The sequence below is a fragment of the Hylobates moloch genome, unplaced genomic scaffold, assembly GCF_009828535.3.
Source record: "Hylobates moloch isolate HMO894 unplaced genomic scaffold, HMol_V3 SCAFFOLD_42, whole genome shotgun sequence".
Taxonomy (NCBI): domain Eukaryota; kingdom Metazoa; phylum Chordata; class Mammalia; order Primates; family Hylobatidae; genus Hylobates; species Hylobates moloch.
In genome coordinates, this window is record NW_026652317.1 from 491695 (window position 1) to 512157 (window position 20463).

Consider the following 20463-nt stretch of genomic DNA (forward strand, 5'->3'; position numbering starts at 1 on the left):
CAATTCAGAGAATCAGCACATGAAAAGTAAATAATAAACCAAATAAAAACATTAAGCAGATTGCCAAAAGCACTTGAACTTATGTATGCAACTATACTCTTCTAGAGTAATTTATTGAAATCAAAATAACTATTAGGAAGCTAAGAGCCGTAATGTGCTAACAGGACATAGAAACAGCTTAGTTAAACAGAATTCAAAATTACAATGTCATTAATTAAAACTAAAGGAATCAATGTCAAATATTTCATCTCTGTCAGATTCACCAATATTACCTGCTTTTGTCTTTGCTTGATTTTGCAAGGTAGCTTGATATTGAGCATATGCGGCTAGCTTAGCAACTAAAGGTTGTTTCTGAAGAACTTTTGCTTTCTTTGTTGGAGGCTTACCCTAAAACAAGAAAAGTTAAGTAAATAGGATTCTTTTTCATCCCCTCACCACCACAATTTAACTGGACTGCATACTACACATTCTGCTTAAGTAAACATTGAGGGTTTAGAAAATTATTAAAGCAGAGGAAACATACAAGAATTTTAACATGAGAACTTTTTTCTGGAGTTCTGCTACAATGTAGTTAGCTAATATGGGTAGCAGAGCTGGCACAGACTACAACAGCAATACGCAAATTAATATGTTAATAAAAAATTATATCCCACAAGATGTTAAAATATAGGCTGTGGTGGATACTTGATTCTTTCTTATAGTAGATAGAACCAGTGGTTATTTACTCATGCAGGTTGCCAAGCATTGCTATTTATATGGTAAGAGAAGATAATTTAACGTTCAAAGAGCAAGTGACTGAGGTTTATACCTTTAGTGCTAACGCAAAAGATCAATGACAAAATGATCATGGGCCAAATTCACAGTGTGACAAACTGCCATCCATTTGGGTACAGACCACTGCTCAGGATCTTTAGGTACTGTCTATCTGAAATATAGAAATACATCTAAGTGATGTATTTCCTTAATTTGGAGGATTTAAATAACCCTTTCAGTGCTATGTAATGATCACAATAAATGAGAAGAAGACTGTGATCATCCAAGAAAAATACTGCAAAAATCAGTTAAGTTAATGCCTTTAAAAAGTGGTTTACATTACAATAGTAAGAACTTAGTCAAATGGTCAAGTCTCCAGTCATTCTGTAGGCACTGATGTACATTTAAAGCAAGACGATTTTCTTTCCATACCATGAGTGTTGTCAAAAAGGTTAGTTGGATTAACCAAATACATTTGGTCAAGGTATCAAATGGATTGTACTAAAAAGTACAAAGCGAGGACGATGAGAAAATAAAACCAGAGATTAAATTATTTCCCCCCAAATGTTGAAAGACTCTACCTTGATGTTAACACAAAGGGAAACAAGGGGAAACAGGAAAATGTCTTTAATTTCTGTAGATACAAAAGTGTTTATACTTATTGGAAAAAGGATATTTTAATTAACTTCTGCAAATAAGTTTATTTGGATAGTATGCCTTATCCATTTAACACAGTCTTTCAATTTTATAGGTTGAACAAACTTTGGGGCTCACATGTTTCCTCCAGATGTGGTATAAAACGATAACTGAGTGGGCAGAGGTGGAGTGCAGTGAATCACAGTCAAATGACAGATAAATGGCGAAAGCCATAGAAATAATGGAAATAAGTAAGAAAGTTTCTGTACCGTTACCTGAAGTCTGGCCAAAATGCTTGCCTTCTTGGAGTTTGACGAGTAACTTCTTGAACATGAAACGCTACAGAAACGCTTTGTTTTAGAGTAAAAAGCATCTCGGACGCCAACCATCCCACACATCTCGCAGGTAGCTAATTAACAAAACAAAAACACTGGTGTTATGATGATATAATAAAATCAATCTTCATCTAACAGTTTAAATAATTTCTCCTGCCATCTGAAAGTTTTAATTAAAAAATTTGCCTTGAATATTTCTTCTATCTCCTATACAAATGATAAAGAAGCCTGCACAGAGAAGTCAGAGAGAACACTGGTATTGTGCCATGGTGATGGGCTCTAGAAGGTCTGATAGTGGCTTGAGGTCTGAAAGGCTTTACAAAGGTCAACAGAGACAGGGCAGATACGCTGGATTCAACCAACATTTCCTTAGTGCTTACCGTGCCAGGCATTTTCATATACAACAAATTCCAGCTTTTGAAATGATTACACATGAAAGATGAAAAGTGCCACACAACTGAGGATTAATAACAAATTATAACACAGGCCTTGAAAATACTGCAAAGGTTGAAACTTAAAAAGAGGTAATACTTGGAAAAATGCTAAGAGCTGTACGAGGATTCCTTCAAGTTATGTTTAGGGTACAAAAAAAAGGAATGGGTTCAAAGTCTGAGGTAGAGGCCAGGTGCAGTGACTCATGCCGGTAATCCCCGAACTTTGGGAGGCAGAGGCAGGAGAACTGGCTCAAGGCCAGGAGTATGGGACCAGCCTGCGTAAGATAGCAAGATCCAGTCTCTTCAAAAAATAAAAATAAAAAAGAGCCAGGCATGGCAGCACACACCTGTAGTCTCAGCTATTCAGGAAGCTGAGGCGGGAGGATTGCTTAAGTCCAGGAGTTCAGGGTTACAGTGAGCTATGATTGCACCACTGCACTCTCACCTGGACAACAGAAGGAGATCCTGAATCAAAACAAAACAAAACAAAACAAACAAACAAAAAAAACCAAAACAAGTTTGACGTAGGTGCTCTATTATTAATCAGTGACAGTGGGAAACAGGAGAACTCTTGGCTACTATTGCATAATAGACAATAATTTGAAAGGTAAAATTAGAACAAGGTTCACAAGAATTGAAGTTTAAAAAAGATAAAAAGTAACATAGCAAATAACTGCTTTAGTGAGTTAAAGCCTCCACCCAAACAGGTAAACTAGAGAGGCCTGTCGTGTAACCGGTACGGTTTGCTCCGTGCTTCGATGGGTTCTGTATCTGTGGATTCAACCAAAAGCGGACTGAAAATATTTTGGGAAAATAAAATTGTGTCTGTACTGAACATATACAGACCGTTTTTTTCTTATTATTCTCTAAACAGTATAGTATTAATAATTATTTGCATGGCATTTACACTGTATTAACTATAAGTAATCTAGACATGATTTAAAGTATATGGAAGGATGTGCATAAGTTATATGTAAATACCACACCATTTTATATAAGGAACTTGAGCATTTGTGAATTTTGGTATCTGAGGGAAGTCTTGGAATCAATCCCCCATGGATACCAGGGGACAACTGTACTTACTTACAAATATAAGAGAAATCATAGAAAAAAGATAAAAGTGCCAGAAGATTGCAGGTGAACAAAGGGTATCTACTGGGAGAAAAAACTAAATGGTTTTCTGTTGCAAAAATTCTAGAACAGATTGTTAAAGAACGTTCTGAACACCTAGACAGAAAAGTTGTGATCCCAAGGAGACAGCGAATCTTTGCCAGAAATTATACAATGTCAAACTAGAATTCCCACAAGTAGGATGCAAGTTCCATCAGGACAGGAAACTTATTCTGTGTTGTTCATCTGCATATCTCCAGTATTTAAAACAGATGCTAGCACACACAAAGCTTCAATAAACGTTATTTCCTTTTATGATAGGATTACTAGGCTGGTATGTTATAATCAAACCATGGCAAGAATACACACTAACAGGAGCTAACACATTTGATAAAATCTCATGTAGCTTTGATAACAGGACTGAGAAATTTCAGCTGGAGCGGAAGACACACAGGTAGTTTTTTTGTTTGTTTTTTTTTTTTTTTTGAGACAGAGTCTCGATCTGTCACCCAGGCTGGAGTGCAGTGGCACTATCTCGGCTCACTGCAACCTCCGCCTCCCGGGTTCAAGCAATTCTCCTGCCTCAGCCTCCTGAGTAGCTGGGACTACAGGCACACACCACCATGCCTGGCTAATTTTTTGTTAGAGATGGGGTTTCACCATGTTGCCCAGGCTTGTCTCGAACTCCTGAGCTCAGGCAATCTGCCCGCCTCAGCCTCCCAAAGTACTAGGATTACAGGCGTGAGCCACCACGCCCAGTGACACCCAGGTAGGTTTTAACTGGAGGATGACCACACCCAGTGAATCCTGATAAATGAAGTTTTTTGACATGGTCTGCACGACTCTCTATCAGCCCCTGTGCTGTTCATAATTTTTTTTAATTTTATTTTTTTATTTTTCGCTCTGTAGCCAGGCTGGAGTGCAGTGGCATGATCTCAGCTCACTGCAACCTCCGCCCCCCGGGTACAAGCAATTCTTCTGCCTCAGCTTCCTGAATAGCTGGGACTACAGGCACATGCCACCACGCCCAGCTAATTTTTTTCAATTTTTTTTCGTAGAGACGGGGTTTCACCATGTTGGTCAGGATGGTCTCGATCTCTTGACCTCATGATCTGCCTGCCTCGGCCTCCCAAACTGCTGGGATTACAGGCATGAGCCACCACACCTGGCCATGCTATTCATCTTTTTAATCAAAAGACTAGAATAGGATCTACAGGGCAGAATTATCAAAACTGTAAATGATATAAAACTGGAAGATTAGATGACACAGCATTCAATATTAGATGACAGAATTAGCAATCAAAAATTTGTAAGACTGGGCAGGGTGCAGTGGCTCACACCTGTAATCCCAGCACTTTGGGAGGCTAAGGCAGGTGGATCGCTTGAGTTCAGGAGTTTGAAACCAGCCTGGGCAATATGGTGAAAATTGCCCATCTCTGAAAAAAATACAAAAATTAGCCAGGTGTGGTAGCATGTGCCTACAGTACCAGCTACTTGGGAGGGTGAGGTGAGAGGATCACCTGAGCTCGGGAGGCAGAGATTGCTGTAAGTCAAGACCTTGCTGCTGCCATTCCAGCCTGGGTAATAGAGCAAGACTGTCTCAAAAAAAAAAAAAAAAAAAAAAAAAGCCTGGGTGTGGTGGCTCACCCCAGTAATCCCAGCACTTTGAGAGGCCAAGGCAGGCAGATCGCTTAAGGTCAGGAGTTTGAGACCGGCCTGGCCAATATGGTGAAACCCTATCTTTACTAAAAATACGAAAATACGCCAGGCATGGTGGCGCAGGCCTGTAGTCCCAGCTACTTGGGAGGCTGAGGCAGGAGAATCGGTTGAACCCGGGAGGCGGAGGCTACAGTGAGCCGAGATTGCACCACTGCACTCCAGCTTGGGCAACAGAGTGAGATTGTCTCAACAACAACAACAACAACAACAACAACAACAATTTCTAAGACTGATAGTAAGAAAAAGGTTATATAGAGAGATCCAAAGTCCTACATCTTGGGTTTAAAAAGTTAACCGCACTAAGACTGGTTTAAACTGGGTTAGTTCATGTGGTAAAGGTCAAAGGACATCAGTTATTTACAAGTTCATCATCATTGTCAAGAAAGCTAAAGCAATTTTGGTGGCACAAATGGAAACAGTGCCTTGAAAAGGGGAGACAAAGGTTGAACTATCTTCTGGCCTCACACAGGATGACCATTTGTTTGGTTCCCACATTTCCAGGATGTGGGACTTTCAATGGTAAAACCAGGACAGTTCCAGGCAAATCAGGATGACTTGTTACCCCACTACCACATAATCTGAAGTGTCCCCAGAATACAGTGACCAGGATATCAAAGAATTAAATCACTGGGATACACCATGAGAGAAATGGTTGAAGCAACTATGGCTCCTTGGTATGTCTTAGAGATAAATCAGAACAAAGGGTTCTATTGTGGAGAAAAAAGACGTCATCAGAACAAGGATTAGAATTCTTCTGTGTAGCTTTAAAAAGCAAAACTTTCCAGACTCCCAGAAGCAAAGTTAAAAAGGCAAAACTAAGACCAAAAGATAAAAGTTGGAGGAAGGAAATTTTGGTTCAATAAAGAGACTATTCTAAGTAATTTGAGATACTAAGAAATAAAACTTCTTCCTTTTTCATTTCCTTTTTCTTTTTCAAGCCAGATTTTAGGAAGAAAGAAATTCCTTACTGAGTCAGAGAATACCCAAGCACCAGTTATGTTAAAACAGAAATCACAAGAAATTAATATAGAGGAGGGAGCCCAACCTTTAATGTCTCTTTCAACTTTATAAGCCCATGATCCTATGCACTTCTACTTTCAGTTAGAGGCATTTCTTATGTAATTACTAAATTTATATCCACATGAAGTTTCTCACTGCCCTGTTTTTTATTTTGTTGTATTTGCTTTCCACCAGGAGGTAGGCAAAATAAAGAGTTAAACACCAACTCAGCGATCTTATCTTGAATTATAAACGTCAGCTCTTCAAACTGCCCCTTAATAATTCTAAGGAAGGGGGAATGACAGAAGAAACCAAATGAAAACACACCCTTAAACATAAAGCTGTAGAACAGGTGAAGGTTATAAATACTCACCCATGCCAGATTTACCATCTGGGTATGTGTAGACTTGCCCATTGTTTTTGATAATCGGGAGATTAGAAGGTAAAGGAGCGACTTCTTCCTCACTCTCTTCGGAGCTGGAGCTGCTGCTTGTGTCCTCACTGCAGCTATCATAACCGTCAAACATCCCGAAAGAATCTCTTCTTTTCCTTTCAGATCGTGAAGAATGTTCAGTCTTTGAAGTAGAGAAACCAGTGACACATGACACAACACTCATACACACCCCCTAAAAGACCCAAGCACAAATTCTGGTAAATGAGATTTGATAAATGAAAACACAGCCCTAAGAAATAACCATTTTCTTTTTTTTTTTTTTTTTTTTTTTTTAAAATGCTTTGACACAGAGTCTCGCTCTGTCACCCAGGCTGGAGTGCAGTGGCACAATCTTGGGTCACTGCAACCTCCACCTCCCACAGTCAGATGATCCTCCCACCTTGGCCTCCTGAGTAGCTGGGACTACAGGCAAGTGCCACCATCCCATAAACGATTTTGTGTTTTTTTGTAGAGATGGGGTTTTGCAAGGTTGCCCAGGCTGGTCTTTAATTCCTCCTCTCAAGCAATCTGCCCATCCAAGCCTCCCAGAGTGCTCGGATTATGGATGTGAGCCACCTCCCCACCTCAAGGGATGTCCTGCCTCTGCATCCCAAAGCACTGGGATGATAGGTGTGAGCCAGTGTGCCTCGCCCAGATTTCTTTTTTCTTTTTAATTACGGGATGGGCATGGTGGCTCATGCCTATAATCCTAAGACTTTTTTTTTTTTTTTTTGAGACTGGGTCTCACTCTGTTGCCCAGGCTGGAGTGCAGTGGCACAATTTCGGCTCACTGCAACTTCTGCCTCCTGGGTTCAAGTGATTCTCCTGCCTCAGCCTCCTGAGTAGCTGTGATTACAGGCGCACGCCACCACACCCAGCTAATTTTTGTATTTTTAGTAGAGACAGGGTTTTGCCATGTTGGCCAGGCTGTTCTCAAACTCCTGAACTCAGGTGATCCGCCCACCTCAGCCTCCCAAAGTGTTGGGATTACAGGCGTGAGCCACTGCATCCAGCCTCATCCTAGCACTTTGGGAGGCCGAGATGGGAGGATAGCTTGAGCCCAGGAATTTGAGACCAGCCTAGGCAACATGGTGAGACTCCCTCTCTACCAAAAAAAACAAAACAAAAAAAACCATATGAAAATAATTGTGGGCCAGGCATGGTGGCTCACTCCTATAAGCCCAGCACTTTGGGGGGCCGAAGTGATGAGAGGAGTTTGAGGAGTTGAGGAGTTTGAGACCAGCCTGGGCAACATGACAAAACCCTGACTCTACAAAAAAATACAAAAATTAGCTGGGTGTGGTGGCACGCATCTGTAGTCCCAGCTATGTGGGAGGATCACTAGAGCCTGAGAGGTGGAGGCTGCAGTGAGTTGAGATCATGCCACTGCACTCCAGCCTGCATGACAGAGAGAGACCATGTCTCAAAAATAAAATAAAATAAAAATTGTGGTGAAATATACATAACAAACACGATTTTTAAATTTGCCTTTCATCTCTAAAACTAAACTTCTAGACCAATTTGGAGTATCCAGAAAATATGGATGCTTTTCTTCTTTCTTTTTTTGATGACAGCGTCTCGCTCTGTCACCCAGGCTGGAGTGCAGTGGTATGATCTCAGCTCACTGCAATCTCCATCTCTCAGGCTCATGTGATTCTTGTGCCTCAGCCACCCGAGTAGCTGGGACTACAGGTGTGTGCCAACATGCCCAGCTAATTTTTGTACTTTTAGTAGAGATGGGGTTTTGCTATGTTGACGAGGATGGTCTTGAACTCCTGGCCTCAAGTGATCGCCTGTCTCGGCTTCCCAAAGTGCTGGGATTACAGGCATGAGGCACTGCACCCAGCCAACATACAGACGTTTTTAAAAATTGCTTTGGGCTGGGCGCAGTGACTCACGCCTGTAATCTCAGTACTTCGGGAGGCCGAGGTAGGCGGATTATGAGGTCAGGAGATCGAGACCATCCCCTGGCTAACACGGTGAAACCCCGTCTCTACTAAAAATATAAAAAAATTAGTTGGGTTTGGTGGCAGGTGCCTGTAGTCCCAGCTACTGGGGAGGCTGAGGCACGAGAATGGCATGAACCTGGGAGGCGGAGCTTGCAGTGAGCCGAGATTGAGCCACTGCATTCCAGCCTAGGTGACAGAGTGAGACTCAGTCTCAAAAAAAAAAAAAAAAAAAAAATTGCTTTGCTGGCTGGGCATGATGGCTCACATCTGTAATCCTAATACTTTGAGAAGTCAAGGCTGGTGTATTGCTTGAGCCCAGGAGTTCAAGCCTAGCCTGGGCAATATGGCAAAACTCCATCTCTACAAAAAATACAAAAATTAGCCAAGTATGGTGGCTTGCGCCTGTGGTCCCAGCTACTTGGGAGGCTGAAGTAGGAGGATAGCTTGACCTCAGGAGGTCGAGGCTGCAGTGAGCCATGATCGTGCCCCTGCACTTCAGCCTGGGCGACTGAGTGAGACCCTGTCTCAAACCCAAAACCAAGAACCACTTTGCTTGATACTTTATCATGTTGGAAAAGAAAAAGAAAAAAATCACTAAGAGCTCTGAAGGGTCTAACAGGAAATTTTGCCTTTCAGCTGGGCACAGTGGCTCACGCCTGTAACCCCAGTACTTTGGGAGGCTGAGGCGGGGAGATCGCCTGAGGTCAGGAGTTTGAGATCAGCCTAGTCCACAGATCGCCTGAGGTCAGGAGTTTGAGATTAGCCTAGTCCACATGGGGAAATCCCGTCTCTACTAAAAATATACAAAAATTAGCTGGGCGTGGTGGTGCACGCCTGTAGTCCCAGCTACTTGGGAGGCTGAGGCACGAGAATCGCTTGAACCCAGGAGGCAGAGGTTGCAGTCAGCCAAGATTGTGCCACTGCACTCCAGCCTGGGCGACAAAGCAAGATTCCATCTCAAAAAAAAAAAAAAAAAAAAAAAAAAGAAAATTTTTACCTTTTACAATTTTAAGATGGCAAATATTTCAAAAATTGTAGGAGATAATATTTCCACATATATATTTATTCAGTTTTTAAAAAAACATAAACAATGGTTTAAAACCCAACCCAATTTTCTCAAGCTAAACAGTATTTCCTTAGAAAACCAAATACCACATGTTCTCACTTATAAGTGGGAGCTAAATGATGAGAACACATGGACACATAGAGGGAACAGCAGACACTGGGGCCTATTGGAGGGTGGAGGGTGGGAGGAGGGAGAGGACCAGGAAAAATAACGAATGAGTACTAGGCTACTAGGCTTAGTATCTGGGCGATGAAATAATCTGTTCGACAAACCCCCATGACACACATTTACCCACATAGCAAACCTGCACATGTACCCATGAACTTAAAATAAAAGTATTAAAAAAAATTTCCTTTACAAAGAAAAATACAAAGAAGTTATATCATCTTTAGTGAATGCTAGTCTTATGTCTCCTCCAAGATGTCACCTCATTCAAACCACAAAAAAAAAAAAAAAAACCAAGAAAAAACTAATATTGCTACTCTAACCACTTCCAAAATAAATTCCAAAACTACAGGCTTTGTGAGAAGTGAAAAGAAAACAGGAGACAATAAAAAGGACAAAAAAAAATGGGAGGCCGGGCGCGGTGAGTCACGCCTGTAATCCCAGTGCTTTGGGAGGCTGAGGTCAGGAGTTTGAGACCAGCCTGGCCAATATGGCAAAACCCCACCTCTACTAAAAATACAAAAAAAAATTAGCCGGGAGTAGTGGTAGGCGCCCATAATCCCAGCTACTCGGGAGGCTGAGACGGGGAGAATTGCTTGAACCTGGGAGGCAGAGGTTGCAGTGAGCTGAGATGGCGCCACTGCACTCCAGCCTAGGTGACAGAGTAAGAGTCCTTGGGGCGGGGCGGTGGCGGGGGAAGGGAAAGGTATCTCAAATGCAAAATAAAAACAGGCAACGGGCCACTGGCTGAGGCCCAGCTCATGTTCCTAAACCTAACAAACAACAACAGAAAAAAAAAAAAAAAAAAAAAAAAAAACAAGAAAAAGAAAAAACAAACAGGCCAGGTGCAGTGTCTCATGCCTGTAATCCCAGCACTCTGGGAGGCCGAGGCTGGAGGACTGCCTGAGCCCAGGAGTTCAAGACCAGTCTGGACAACATAGGGAGACCCTATCTCTACTAAACAAACAAACACGAAAACAAAACAAAACCATTATAAAACATTAAGTGAGTTATAACCAGAGAGATGAAAACTATCAACTCAAGCATCTTTGAGATTTGGCACCTATCCTTTTTCTTTTGCTATATAGATACAGTTTTTTCTTTATCCTCTCACACTACACTTTAAGCTAAGATTTTTTTTCCTGGCTAGTCTACCTTCTTTTTGGTATTAAATGACCACAAAACAAAGCTAGTATTACATGACCAGTAACAAGGCTGAAATCTGTTGTCCAAAATTTGACAAGATAAAACCATCCACATGTCATTGTCAGGTATTAAACATTTGCACTGAGACAGGAAACTAATTTTCAGTTGTATCAGGTGCAGCTATGAAAGCTACAAAAACTGATTTCTTAGTCCACACAATGGAAATATTACATTACCAAAGAAGTCCCCTTGGGAGGTTATATACATGTTCTAATAATGTTGCCACAGCCCAGGCATTTTTAGTACACTTCTTTTTTTGTTTGTTTTTTTTTTGAGACGGAGTCTTGCTCTGTCACCCAGGCTGTAGTGCAGTGGCGCGATCTTGGCTCACTGCAAGCTCCGCCTCCTGGGTTCATGCCATTCTCCTGCCTCAGCCTCCCAAGCAGATGGGATTACAGGCGCCCACCACCGTGCCCAGCTAATTTTTTGTATTTTTAGTAGAGACGGGGTTTTACTGCGTTAACCAGGATGGTCTCGATCTCCTGACCTCATGATCCACCTGTCTCGGCCTCCCAAAATGCTGGGATTACAGGCATGAGCCACCGCGCCCAGCCAGTGTACTTCTTTTAGTACTGCCTTTTAGATACAATTTTAAAAAGAAAAACCTATCATTTGTGGTCACTTCAGAATTATTCCTCCTGTTCCCTGCATCAGTCTTCCCTAGCTTGGTCATCTACCTGACTCAGCAGACTTGCTTCTGAATAACTTTTAGGTATTTCCATACATCAAAGGTATCTTCAAAGAATCAAGATTTGCTACAATCAGGAGATCTAAAAGATGAAGTGAGACCTTGAAGGCAATACAAAAGAAAAGTTCTAACAGCACTTTGAACTGACAATGTGGAAGGGAATGGGACAACCACATTTAGACACAGTGTGGTGTTATGAACACAGAATTCTGACAAATATGGGTTAAGACTCAACTTTGATACTTGTTAGCTGTGAACTTGTGCAAGTTATGGGTTTCTTCTCTTACTCATTCGACATCTATTTATCAAGTATTTGTGAGTCTCATAGTAACCAAGGCTAAAGACAGAAGAGCATACAAAGCAGACAAGACCCATGGTTTTCAGGAAGACTGTAAGCTACTGGTAGGAAGAAACCAAGCAAGGCTGTGTGAGGGTAGAGTCACTCAAGCAGGAGCGATTAGCTGAGATTCAGCAGTGAGGAACAATCTCAGTGCGGTAAGACCATGAGGACAAAAAGGCAGCCACTTAAACATCTGATGCTGACATATTCTAGGCAAAGGAAGTGCAAGACAAGGGCTTTCGGGCTAGAATAAACTTAGCACACTTGGAGGCCAGTGTGGCTGGCACCCAGTGTGAAAGGTATGGGAGATGAGGTCAGAGGATGTAGGGAACAGATTATGAGGGCCCTTGTAGGCCAGGATAAGGAATTGATTTTTTTCCTGGAGGCAATGGGAAGACATTATGAACTGTTTATCACAGTGCCTGCTCTACACATTTAATAAACACTGGCTAGATTCTACGTTCTAATAGGGTCATACAGCTCACCTCCATTTGGAGGCGACCTTTTATACTCATAGTTTTCTTGTTTTTTGAGACAGAGTCTTGCTCTGTTGCCCAGGTTGGAGTGCAGTGGCACGATCTCAGCTCACTGCAACCTCCGCCTCCTGAGTTCAAGCGATTCTTTTGCCTCAGCCTCTCAAGTAGCTGGGACTACAGGCGCCTGCCACCACGCCAGGCTAACTTTTGTATTTTTAGTAGAGATGGGGTTTCGCCATGTTGGTCAGGCTGGTCTCAAACTCCTGACCTTGTGATCCGCTCGCCTTGACCTCCCAAAGTGCTAGGATTACAGGTGTGAGCCACTGGCCTGGCCAGACCTTTTATATCCATGGTTTTCATATAGGCTTGTCTACTAATAATATATAGCCAACTTGGTTAGCAGCTAATATAAGATTATTGACCCTTAAATGTCAACCCAGAATATCTTATTCTGACTCTATTTTCAGGGAATATAGCCTTAAAATTTCAGGAGGTCAATGATTACAGATATTTTGTTTTCAATAATTACAGGCTATATAGTATTTTTTTAAAAAGTACCATGGTCAAAGATGTTTGGGAAATTTTCCTCACGTCAAGGTCTTCTGGAGACTTTAATATGCTTATGAACATTATAGTGATTAAAGAGGAATATACAGTATGCAGTCTTTTCTAGAGCATCTTTTAGGACTGTTTTAGAGAAATGTTCTCTGATCTTTTCCATGGTCCTAGCACACACAGAAAATGATCATCTGCACAACACAAGGGGAATAAACCCCTGGATGCACCCAGCCTAAGGCCTCTGACTGTCCTAAGTATTGCAGGAATGAATACCTGGACATACTCCTAATCTAAGGAACACTGGTTAGTAAGCTTTATTCTACTTAGGCAATGTGGTTTTCTAAAATGGTTTTTTTTTTGTACTTTTCCCCCCTTGCAAACACTACAGTGACTTATCTTTTTTTTTATATACATTAGGATAGAATACCAGTGAACTAAATATTAATATATAAACTATAATTGATTTACCCTATGTAAAACTTACCTTTTATTTACTATGAGGGCGCTTAACTAGAAACTCCTACATTAGACCAAAACCCCTGAAAGGGCCTGTAACTTCACTAAAAGGATGAGTGAGAAAGAAGCTGATTACACGCAAAAGACCTGCAAGGGAGCATTTCAGGTCCATGCTCTCGGTGAAGAAGCTTCTCTGGGATTTTGTAATCACAGGCCTGACCTCAGGAGTTAAGTCTGAGGTTGAAATTTTCTCTTCCTTCTATGGTCAGGGAACTCCCAGGCCAAGAAATTAAAGTGGTTCCAAGCTACCAGTGCCCTCTGATACCGAGCAGAAGCAAACCTAAATTAGATCAGGAAATAAGTCACCTACCATTCAGGCCTTTCAGCATTCCCACCAATTTTATCAAGTATAAGCACACGATCAAATAGCAAACACATAATAAGTAATCCACCATGAGCAAGCATCAGCACAACTGATTAAGAATCCCCAATACTTTGGGCATTGGAATTGACAGAGACAGAACATAAAATAAGCATTATGCGTTGTTTAATAAGAAAAATATTATTGAAAAATAAGCAATATAAAACAAACGCCAACTTATTAGACATGGCTAAAGAAAATTAAAAAATGGAAGATACATGATAAACACTCAAAATGCAGCAAAGAAAAATAGAAAACTGGAAAACAAGCTGTCAAAATAAGAGAACCGAATGTAAAGATCCAATAAAAGTCTAATAAGAATTCTTAAAGGAGCAAAAATGGAGAATGGAGAAAGGCAATGTTGAATTAGATGCTGGCTAAGAATTCTGCAGAAATGAGAACATGAATTAGGCCAGGCAGAGTGGCTCATGTCTATAATCCCGGAAATGTGGGAGACCAAGGCAGGAGGACAGCTTGAGGCCAGGAGTTCGAGACCAGCCTGAGCAACAAAGCGTAACACTGCCTCTACAAAAAAATAAAAATAAAAAAAATTAGGCGGCTGTGGTGGTATGTGCTTGTGGTCCCAGCTACTCAAGAGGCTGAGAAGAGAGGATCACTTGAGCACAGGAGATTCAGTCTGCAGTGAGGCGCAATCACAATTGCGCCACTGCACTCCAGCCTAGGCGACAGAGCGAGACCTTCCCTCACCAAAAAAGAGTGAAGGAGAGAGAGAGAGAGAACCTGAATTCACAGATAAAACTATAATGTAAATTAAGCACAACAAAAAGGTATCCACATCTAAACAGATCATAGTAAAACTGCAGCACATCAAAGGAAAGATATTAAAAAGGAACCAATCACCACAGTGAAGCTCAGCAGTCAACAAGCTCTACTCAGGTAGACAGTCTAATCAGGTGCTTAGCACCTAACCATTAAGGCCTTTAAGTATATGAAAGGACAAAACAAATCTCCAGGAAAGATGCATCTATAGGAAACAGAAGAAAAGCAAACAGCATAAGAAAACTCCAAAAAAAAATAACGAATTCTTCAGAGATGTAAGAATAGGATACTATCAGAGAACAAGACAGACTTTGGAATTTAAAAACAAAAATGGCAAAACAAATTCAATAAACGGATGATAAAGTCAAGGAAATCTTTCAAAAAGCAAGTGTGTGTGTATACATGAGACAAAAAGCTAGGCAACAAGAAAGAAAAAAATGAGTTCAATCTAGAAGATCCAAAATCCAATTAAGAGATATTCAAGAAAGAGAAAACAGACGGGAACAAAGTTACATGAAAGAAAATAAACAAAACAAAACAAATTTTCAAGACCAAAATGGGGCATCCACATTTAAAGAGACCATATAAGCCCAGCTTAATGACTTAAAAAAAAATTTATACCAACACGCATCATTATAAAAATTCAGAACTCTGCCAATACTGGTATTAAAAGCTTCGGCACTATGCTACACAAAAAGAGAAGGGAATCAAAATATCAGTGGACTTCTCAACAGCAAGACTGATAAATGCCTTGCCTTCAGATTTCTAAAGAAAAAAATTCTTACCAGAAAATCTATACTCAAAGCTCCAAGTGAAAATAAATGAAATTAAAAATAGAAAAAAGGAAAAAAAATGAAAACAAAATTGGTTTTTTGAGATCAATAAAACTGATAAACCTCAAATCAAGAGATAGAAAAAAAAAAAAAAGAAGACACAAATATCCCAATATCATAAATGAAAGAAGTAACAAGGCCAGGTGTGGTGGCTCACGCCTGTAATTCCAGCACTCTGGGAGGCCGAGGTGGGTGGATCACCTGAGGTCAGGAGTTCAAGATCAACCTGGCCAATGTGGCAAAACCCCATCTCTACTAAAAATACAAGTATTAGCTGGGTGTAGTGGTGTGCACCTGTAATCCCTGCGACTCAGGAGGCTGAGAAAGGAAAACCGCTTGAACCCGGGAGACAGAGGTTGCAGTGAGCTGGGATTGCACCATTGCACTCCAGCCTGGGCCACAGAGGAGAGACTTTGTCCCCCCTCCAAAAAAAAAAAAAAAAGTAACATTGCTGCAGATTCTACAGATATTAAAATATCAAAAAGACTATATTATCAACAACCTTATGACACTAAATTTGACAACTTGGATGAAATAGACAAATTCCTTCAGAGACATAGAACCAAATGTCACTCACAAAGAAACATACCTGAATAATCCTGTATCTATTGAAAAAACTAAATTTGTTAAAGATCTTCCCACAAATCAAACTCTAGGCTCAAATGGCTTTACTGGTGAATTCTACTTAGGAAATACTACAGACTTTACACCAACTTTTCTTTTTGTTTTTTGAGATGAAGTTTCGCTCTTGTCGCCCAGGCTGGAGTGCAATGGTGCAATCTTGGCTCACCGCAACCTCCGCCTCCCAGGTTCAAGGAATTCTCCTGCCTCAGCCTCCCGAGTAGCTGGGATTAGAGGCATACACCACCACGCCTGGCTAATTTTTTTTGTATTTTCAGTAGAGATGGGGTTTCTCCACGTTGGTTAGGTTGGTCTCGAACTCCCGACCTCAGGTGATCCACCCACCTCAGCCTCCCAAAGTGCTGGAATTACAGGTGTGACCCATCATGCCCAGCTAGATGAAAATATTGTTAACAAAATTTTAGCAAATTGAACCTAACAATATATAAAAAGAACATAGCATGACCAAGTATGTTCCTTCCAGGAATGTAAAACTAATTCAACATTTGAAAATCAATAAATTTACCGCATTAACAGACCAAAGAGGAGCCATATAATCACCTTGAAATATGCAGAAAATGCACTTGACAAAAATCTAACATTGATTACTGAAAAATATTCTTAGCAAACTAGGAATAAATTTCCTCACCCGATAAAGAGCATTTAGGAAAATCCTAACGCTAGCATCATACTTAATGGTGAAAGGCTGCCTGTGTTCCCCCATAAGGCTGGACACAGGGTGAGTGTGTCTGCTTTGGTCACTTTTGTTCAACACTGTACTAGAGGTTCTAACAAGTGCAATAAGGCACAAAACACAAAGGAATCCATATTCGAAAAGGAGTAAATGCATCTTTATTCCCAGGCAAAATAATTATCTATGTAGAAAATCTGATGGTATCTATGAAAAGCTATTGGGACTAATAAGTGAATTCAGCAAAACTGGAAGACACAGTATTAATATACAAAAATTCGTTGTGTTTCTATATACTAGCAACAAACAACTAGAAACGGAAACTTTAAAACACTATTTACAATACAGTCAAAATTATGAAACAATTGGGGACAAATCTGGTAAAAGACGTGTAAGACTGGTATCTTGAAAATAACAAAATGTTGCTTAAAGAATTTTAAAAAGATCCAAATAAATGGAAAGACGTACTATGTTCATGGATCAGAAAAATTAACATTACTAAAATGTCAGCCCTTCCCAAACTGATTTATGATTTAAACACAATCCAATGAGAATCACAGCAGATTTTTGGGTAAAAATCAAAAGCTGGTTCTAAAATTCATATGAACTGCAAAGGCTCTAGAATAGCCAAAGCAAATTTCAAAAGAACGAAGTTAAGACTAAAGCTTCCTGACTCCAAGATATATTATAAAGCTACAGTATGAAGACAGTAGGGTTTCAGCATGAATATAGACAAAAAGATAAATGAAATAGAATAAGAGTCCATAAACAGACCTCTATTTATCTATCGGTCTCTCTCTATATGTATATTTATGGGTATATATGGGTTTATATATAGATATCTATAGAATGTATATATAGATCTATAGATTTACATACCTGTAGATATGCCAATATCTATATAGATATCTACAGTCTATATATATATCTATAGATTCACATATCTCTACCTATAGATATCTATATCCCCAGTGTTTTTTTCACACTATGTAATGACATTATGTTTTTGTTTTTATTTTTTGAGACAGGGTCTCACCCTGTTGCCCAGGCTTGAGTGCAGTGGCATGATCTCAGCTCACTGCAACCTTCACCTCCTGGGTTCAAGCGATTCTCCTGCCTCAGCCTCCTGAGTAGCTAGGATTACAGACATGTGCCACTATGCCTATCTAATTTTTTATTTTTAGTAGAGACAGGGTTTCACCATGTTGGCCAGGCTGGTCTCAAACACCTGGCCTCAAGTGATCTGCCCGCCTCAGCTTCCCAAAGTGCTGGGATTACGGGCATGAGCCACTGCATCTGGCCTATGTTTTTTATGCCACTTTGTGCATTGCTCATCAAGGTTAGTCTTGTTCATCTTCCAGCCCTCCAAGCATGTGGCACAGTTCAATGGTGTGGCACAAGGCCCGAGGCAGGGAGGCCTCTGCTACCCTCGCAGGCCCTGGCTGAACCTCCATCACCTCTCTGTTTGCTTATATATCTATAGATACATACGGTCAATTAATTTTTGACAAAGCTGAAAAGGCAATTTAGTGGAGGAAAAAAATAGTCTTTGAACAAATGGTGCTGGAAGAATTAAGACATTCATATGCCAAAATACCACTTTGATCCATACCTCACGTCATATATAAAAATCAACTGAAAGTAGTTCATAGGCCTAAATGTAAGTTAATGTAAGAGTTCTTTCTTTTTTTTTTTTTTTGAGACGGAGTCTTGCTCTGTTACCCAGGCTGGAGTGCAGTGGCGCGATCTTGGCTCACTGCAAGCTCCGCCTCCCGGGTTCATGCCATTCTCCTGCCTCAGCCTCTCCGAGTAGCTGGGACTACATGTAGGCGCCCGCCACCACGCCTGGCTAATTTTTTTTTGTATTTTTAGTAGAGACGGGGTTTCACTGTGGTCTTGATCTCCTGACCTCGTGATCCGCCCGCCTCGGCCTCCCAAAGTGCTGGGATTACAAGCGTGAGCCACTGTGCCCGGCCAATGTAAGAGTTCTATAAAACTTGTGGGAAAAATATTAACAACCTTGTGTTATGCAAAATGTTTTTAGCTATGACAAAAAAATATAACCCATAAAGGAAAAAAAATTTGGCCAGGCACAGTGGCTCACGCCTATAATCCCAGCACTTGGGAGGCTGAGGTGGGCAGATCACCTGAGGTCAGTAGTTCAAGACCAGTCTGGCCAACATAATAAAACCCTGTCTCTACAAAAATACAGAAATTAGCTGGGCATGACGGCAGGTGCCCGTAATCTCAGCTACTTGGGAGGCTGAGGTGGAAGAATCGCTTGACCCCAGGAGGCGGAGGTTGCAGTGAGCCAAGATCGTGCCATTGCACTCCAACCTGGGTGATGGTGTGAGACTCCGTCTCCAAAAAAAAAAAAAAAAAAGAAAAAAGAAAAAATTTCATAAACTACATTTTGTCAAAATGAAGCATTTCTGCTCTTTGAAAGATAATGTTTAAGAGAATAAGACAAGCACGGACTGGGAAAAATATTTGCAAATCACAGATCTGATAAGGGATTTGTATCTAGAAACATAAAAGAAGTATCAAAATTCAATGACTGAAATAACCCAATTCATAAAAAGGGGCAAAAGATCTAAACAGAAATTCAAAGATATACAGATGACAAGTAACAACATGAAAAGATGCTCAACATCAGCAGTCATTGAGAAAACGCAAATTAAAACCACGAGATACTGTTACACACCTCTTAGAATGACTAAAATTTATAAAAGTCCTCTACAGTCAGTGTGGCAAATGGAACTCTCACACATTGTGGATGGGTATGTAAAATGGTACAAGCATGTTGGAAAGCAGGCGGTTTCTTAAAAAGTTAAACAACCACTTACCATCCATTCCACTCACAGATATATATCTGCGAGAAATGAAGGCATATACCCATACAAAGACATAAACACCAATGGTCATCATAGCCCCAAACTGGAAACAGTTTAAATGCCCATCAATAAGGGATTACACAAATTGTGGTACATCCATATAATGATTTCATTTTGCTTCTTGGTAATAAAAAGGAACGAATTATTGATATACACAGTGTGGATAAACCTAAGCCAGACCCAAAAACGTCTTACTGTATGACTCTTTTTACAAATGCAAACTAGCCGTACAGTGACAGAAGGCAGATCATAATTACCTGGGGATGGGGTGGGGGCCAGGAGTGGAAAAGGGGAGTTATAAAGGAGCATGAGGAAACTTTTGGAGATGAGGAATATGCTATCTAGATTGTGGAACGTTTCATGAGTGTACACCTATGTTTCTGTGCAGTTTAATTTTGTCAATTTTTACTTCAATAAGTCTGTTAAAAAAATCTATAGCCAGCCAAATTATCAATCAAGTCTAATGGTAGAAAATGTATTTTCAGATATGCCCCTGAAGCCCCTTCAAAAAACTTAGCTCTCATGTTCACTTTTTCTCAGGAGATGATTAGAAGATATGCTTCATTATAACATCAAAGTAACCAAGAAAGAGGAAGACGGCTGATTTAGGAACTACATGATTCAATACAGCACAGAGGTAACGAGAGTTTCTAAAGCAATGATAAAGGGATGTCTCAGCGTTACAGCTGTATAGCGGGTTTAGAGAGCAACCAGATTGTATTAGAAAAAGACGGATGATGGCTCTGGAAGGATTCTAGGAAAAAAATGAATCTTTGTGGGGCCGGGCGCGGTGGCTCAAGCCTGTAATCCCGGCACTTTGGGAGGCCGAGGCGGGCGGATCACGAGGTCAGGAGATCAAGACCATCCTGGCTAACATGGTGAAACCCCGTCTCTACTAAA

At 40.7% G+C, this 20463-nt stretch overlaps 1 protein-coding gene across 10 annotated transcripts in view; it reads right to left on the bottom strand.

Annotated features, from left to right (window-relative positions):
• Window positions 1-20463, bottom strand: part of LOC116463570 (MBT domain-containing protein 1) — an 84981-nt gene that overhangs the window by 40530 nt on the left and 23988 nt on the right. For 5 of the 10 annotated variants that reach the window (XR_009212083.1, XM_032146742.2, XM_058434723.1 and 2 more), the window contains 3 exons: window positions 6360-6535; window positions 1659-1798; window positions 273-387 (listed from right to left, as the gene is read on the bottom strand). Coding sequence is in view for 9 of the 10 variants with exons in the window: in XM_032146742.2 (XP_032002633.2) it covers window positions 273-387; window positions 1659-1798; window positions 6360-6535 (431 nt within the window). In the remaining variant the exon portion in view is untranslated. Of the gene's footprint in view, window positions 1-272; window positions 388-1658; window positions 1799-6359; window positions 6562-20463 lie in introns of all 10 variants that reach the window. The other 5 variants (XM_032146735.2, XM_058434725.1, XM_058434727.1 and 2 more) reach the window with 2 other exon arrangements.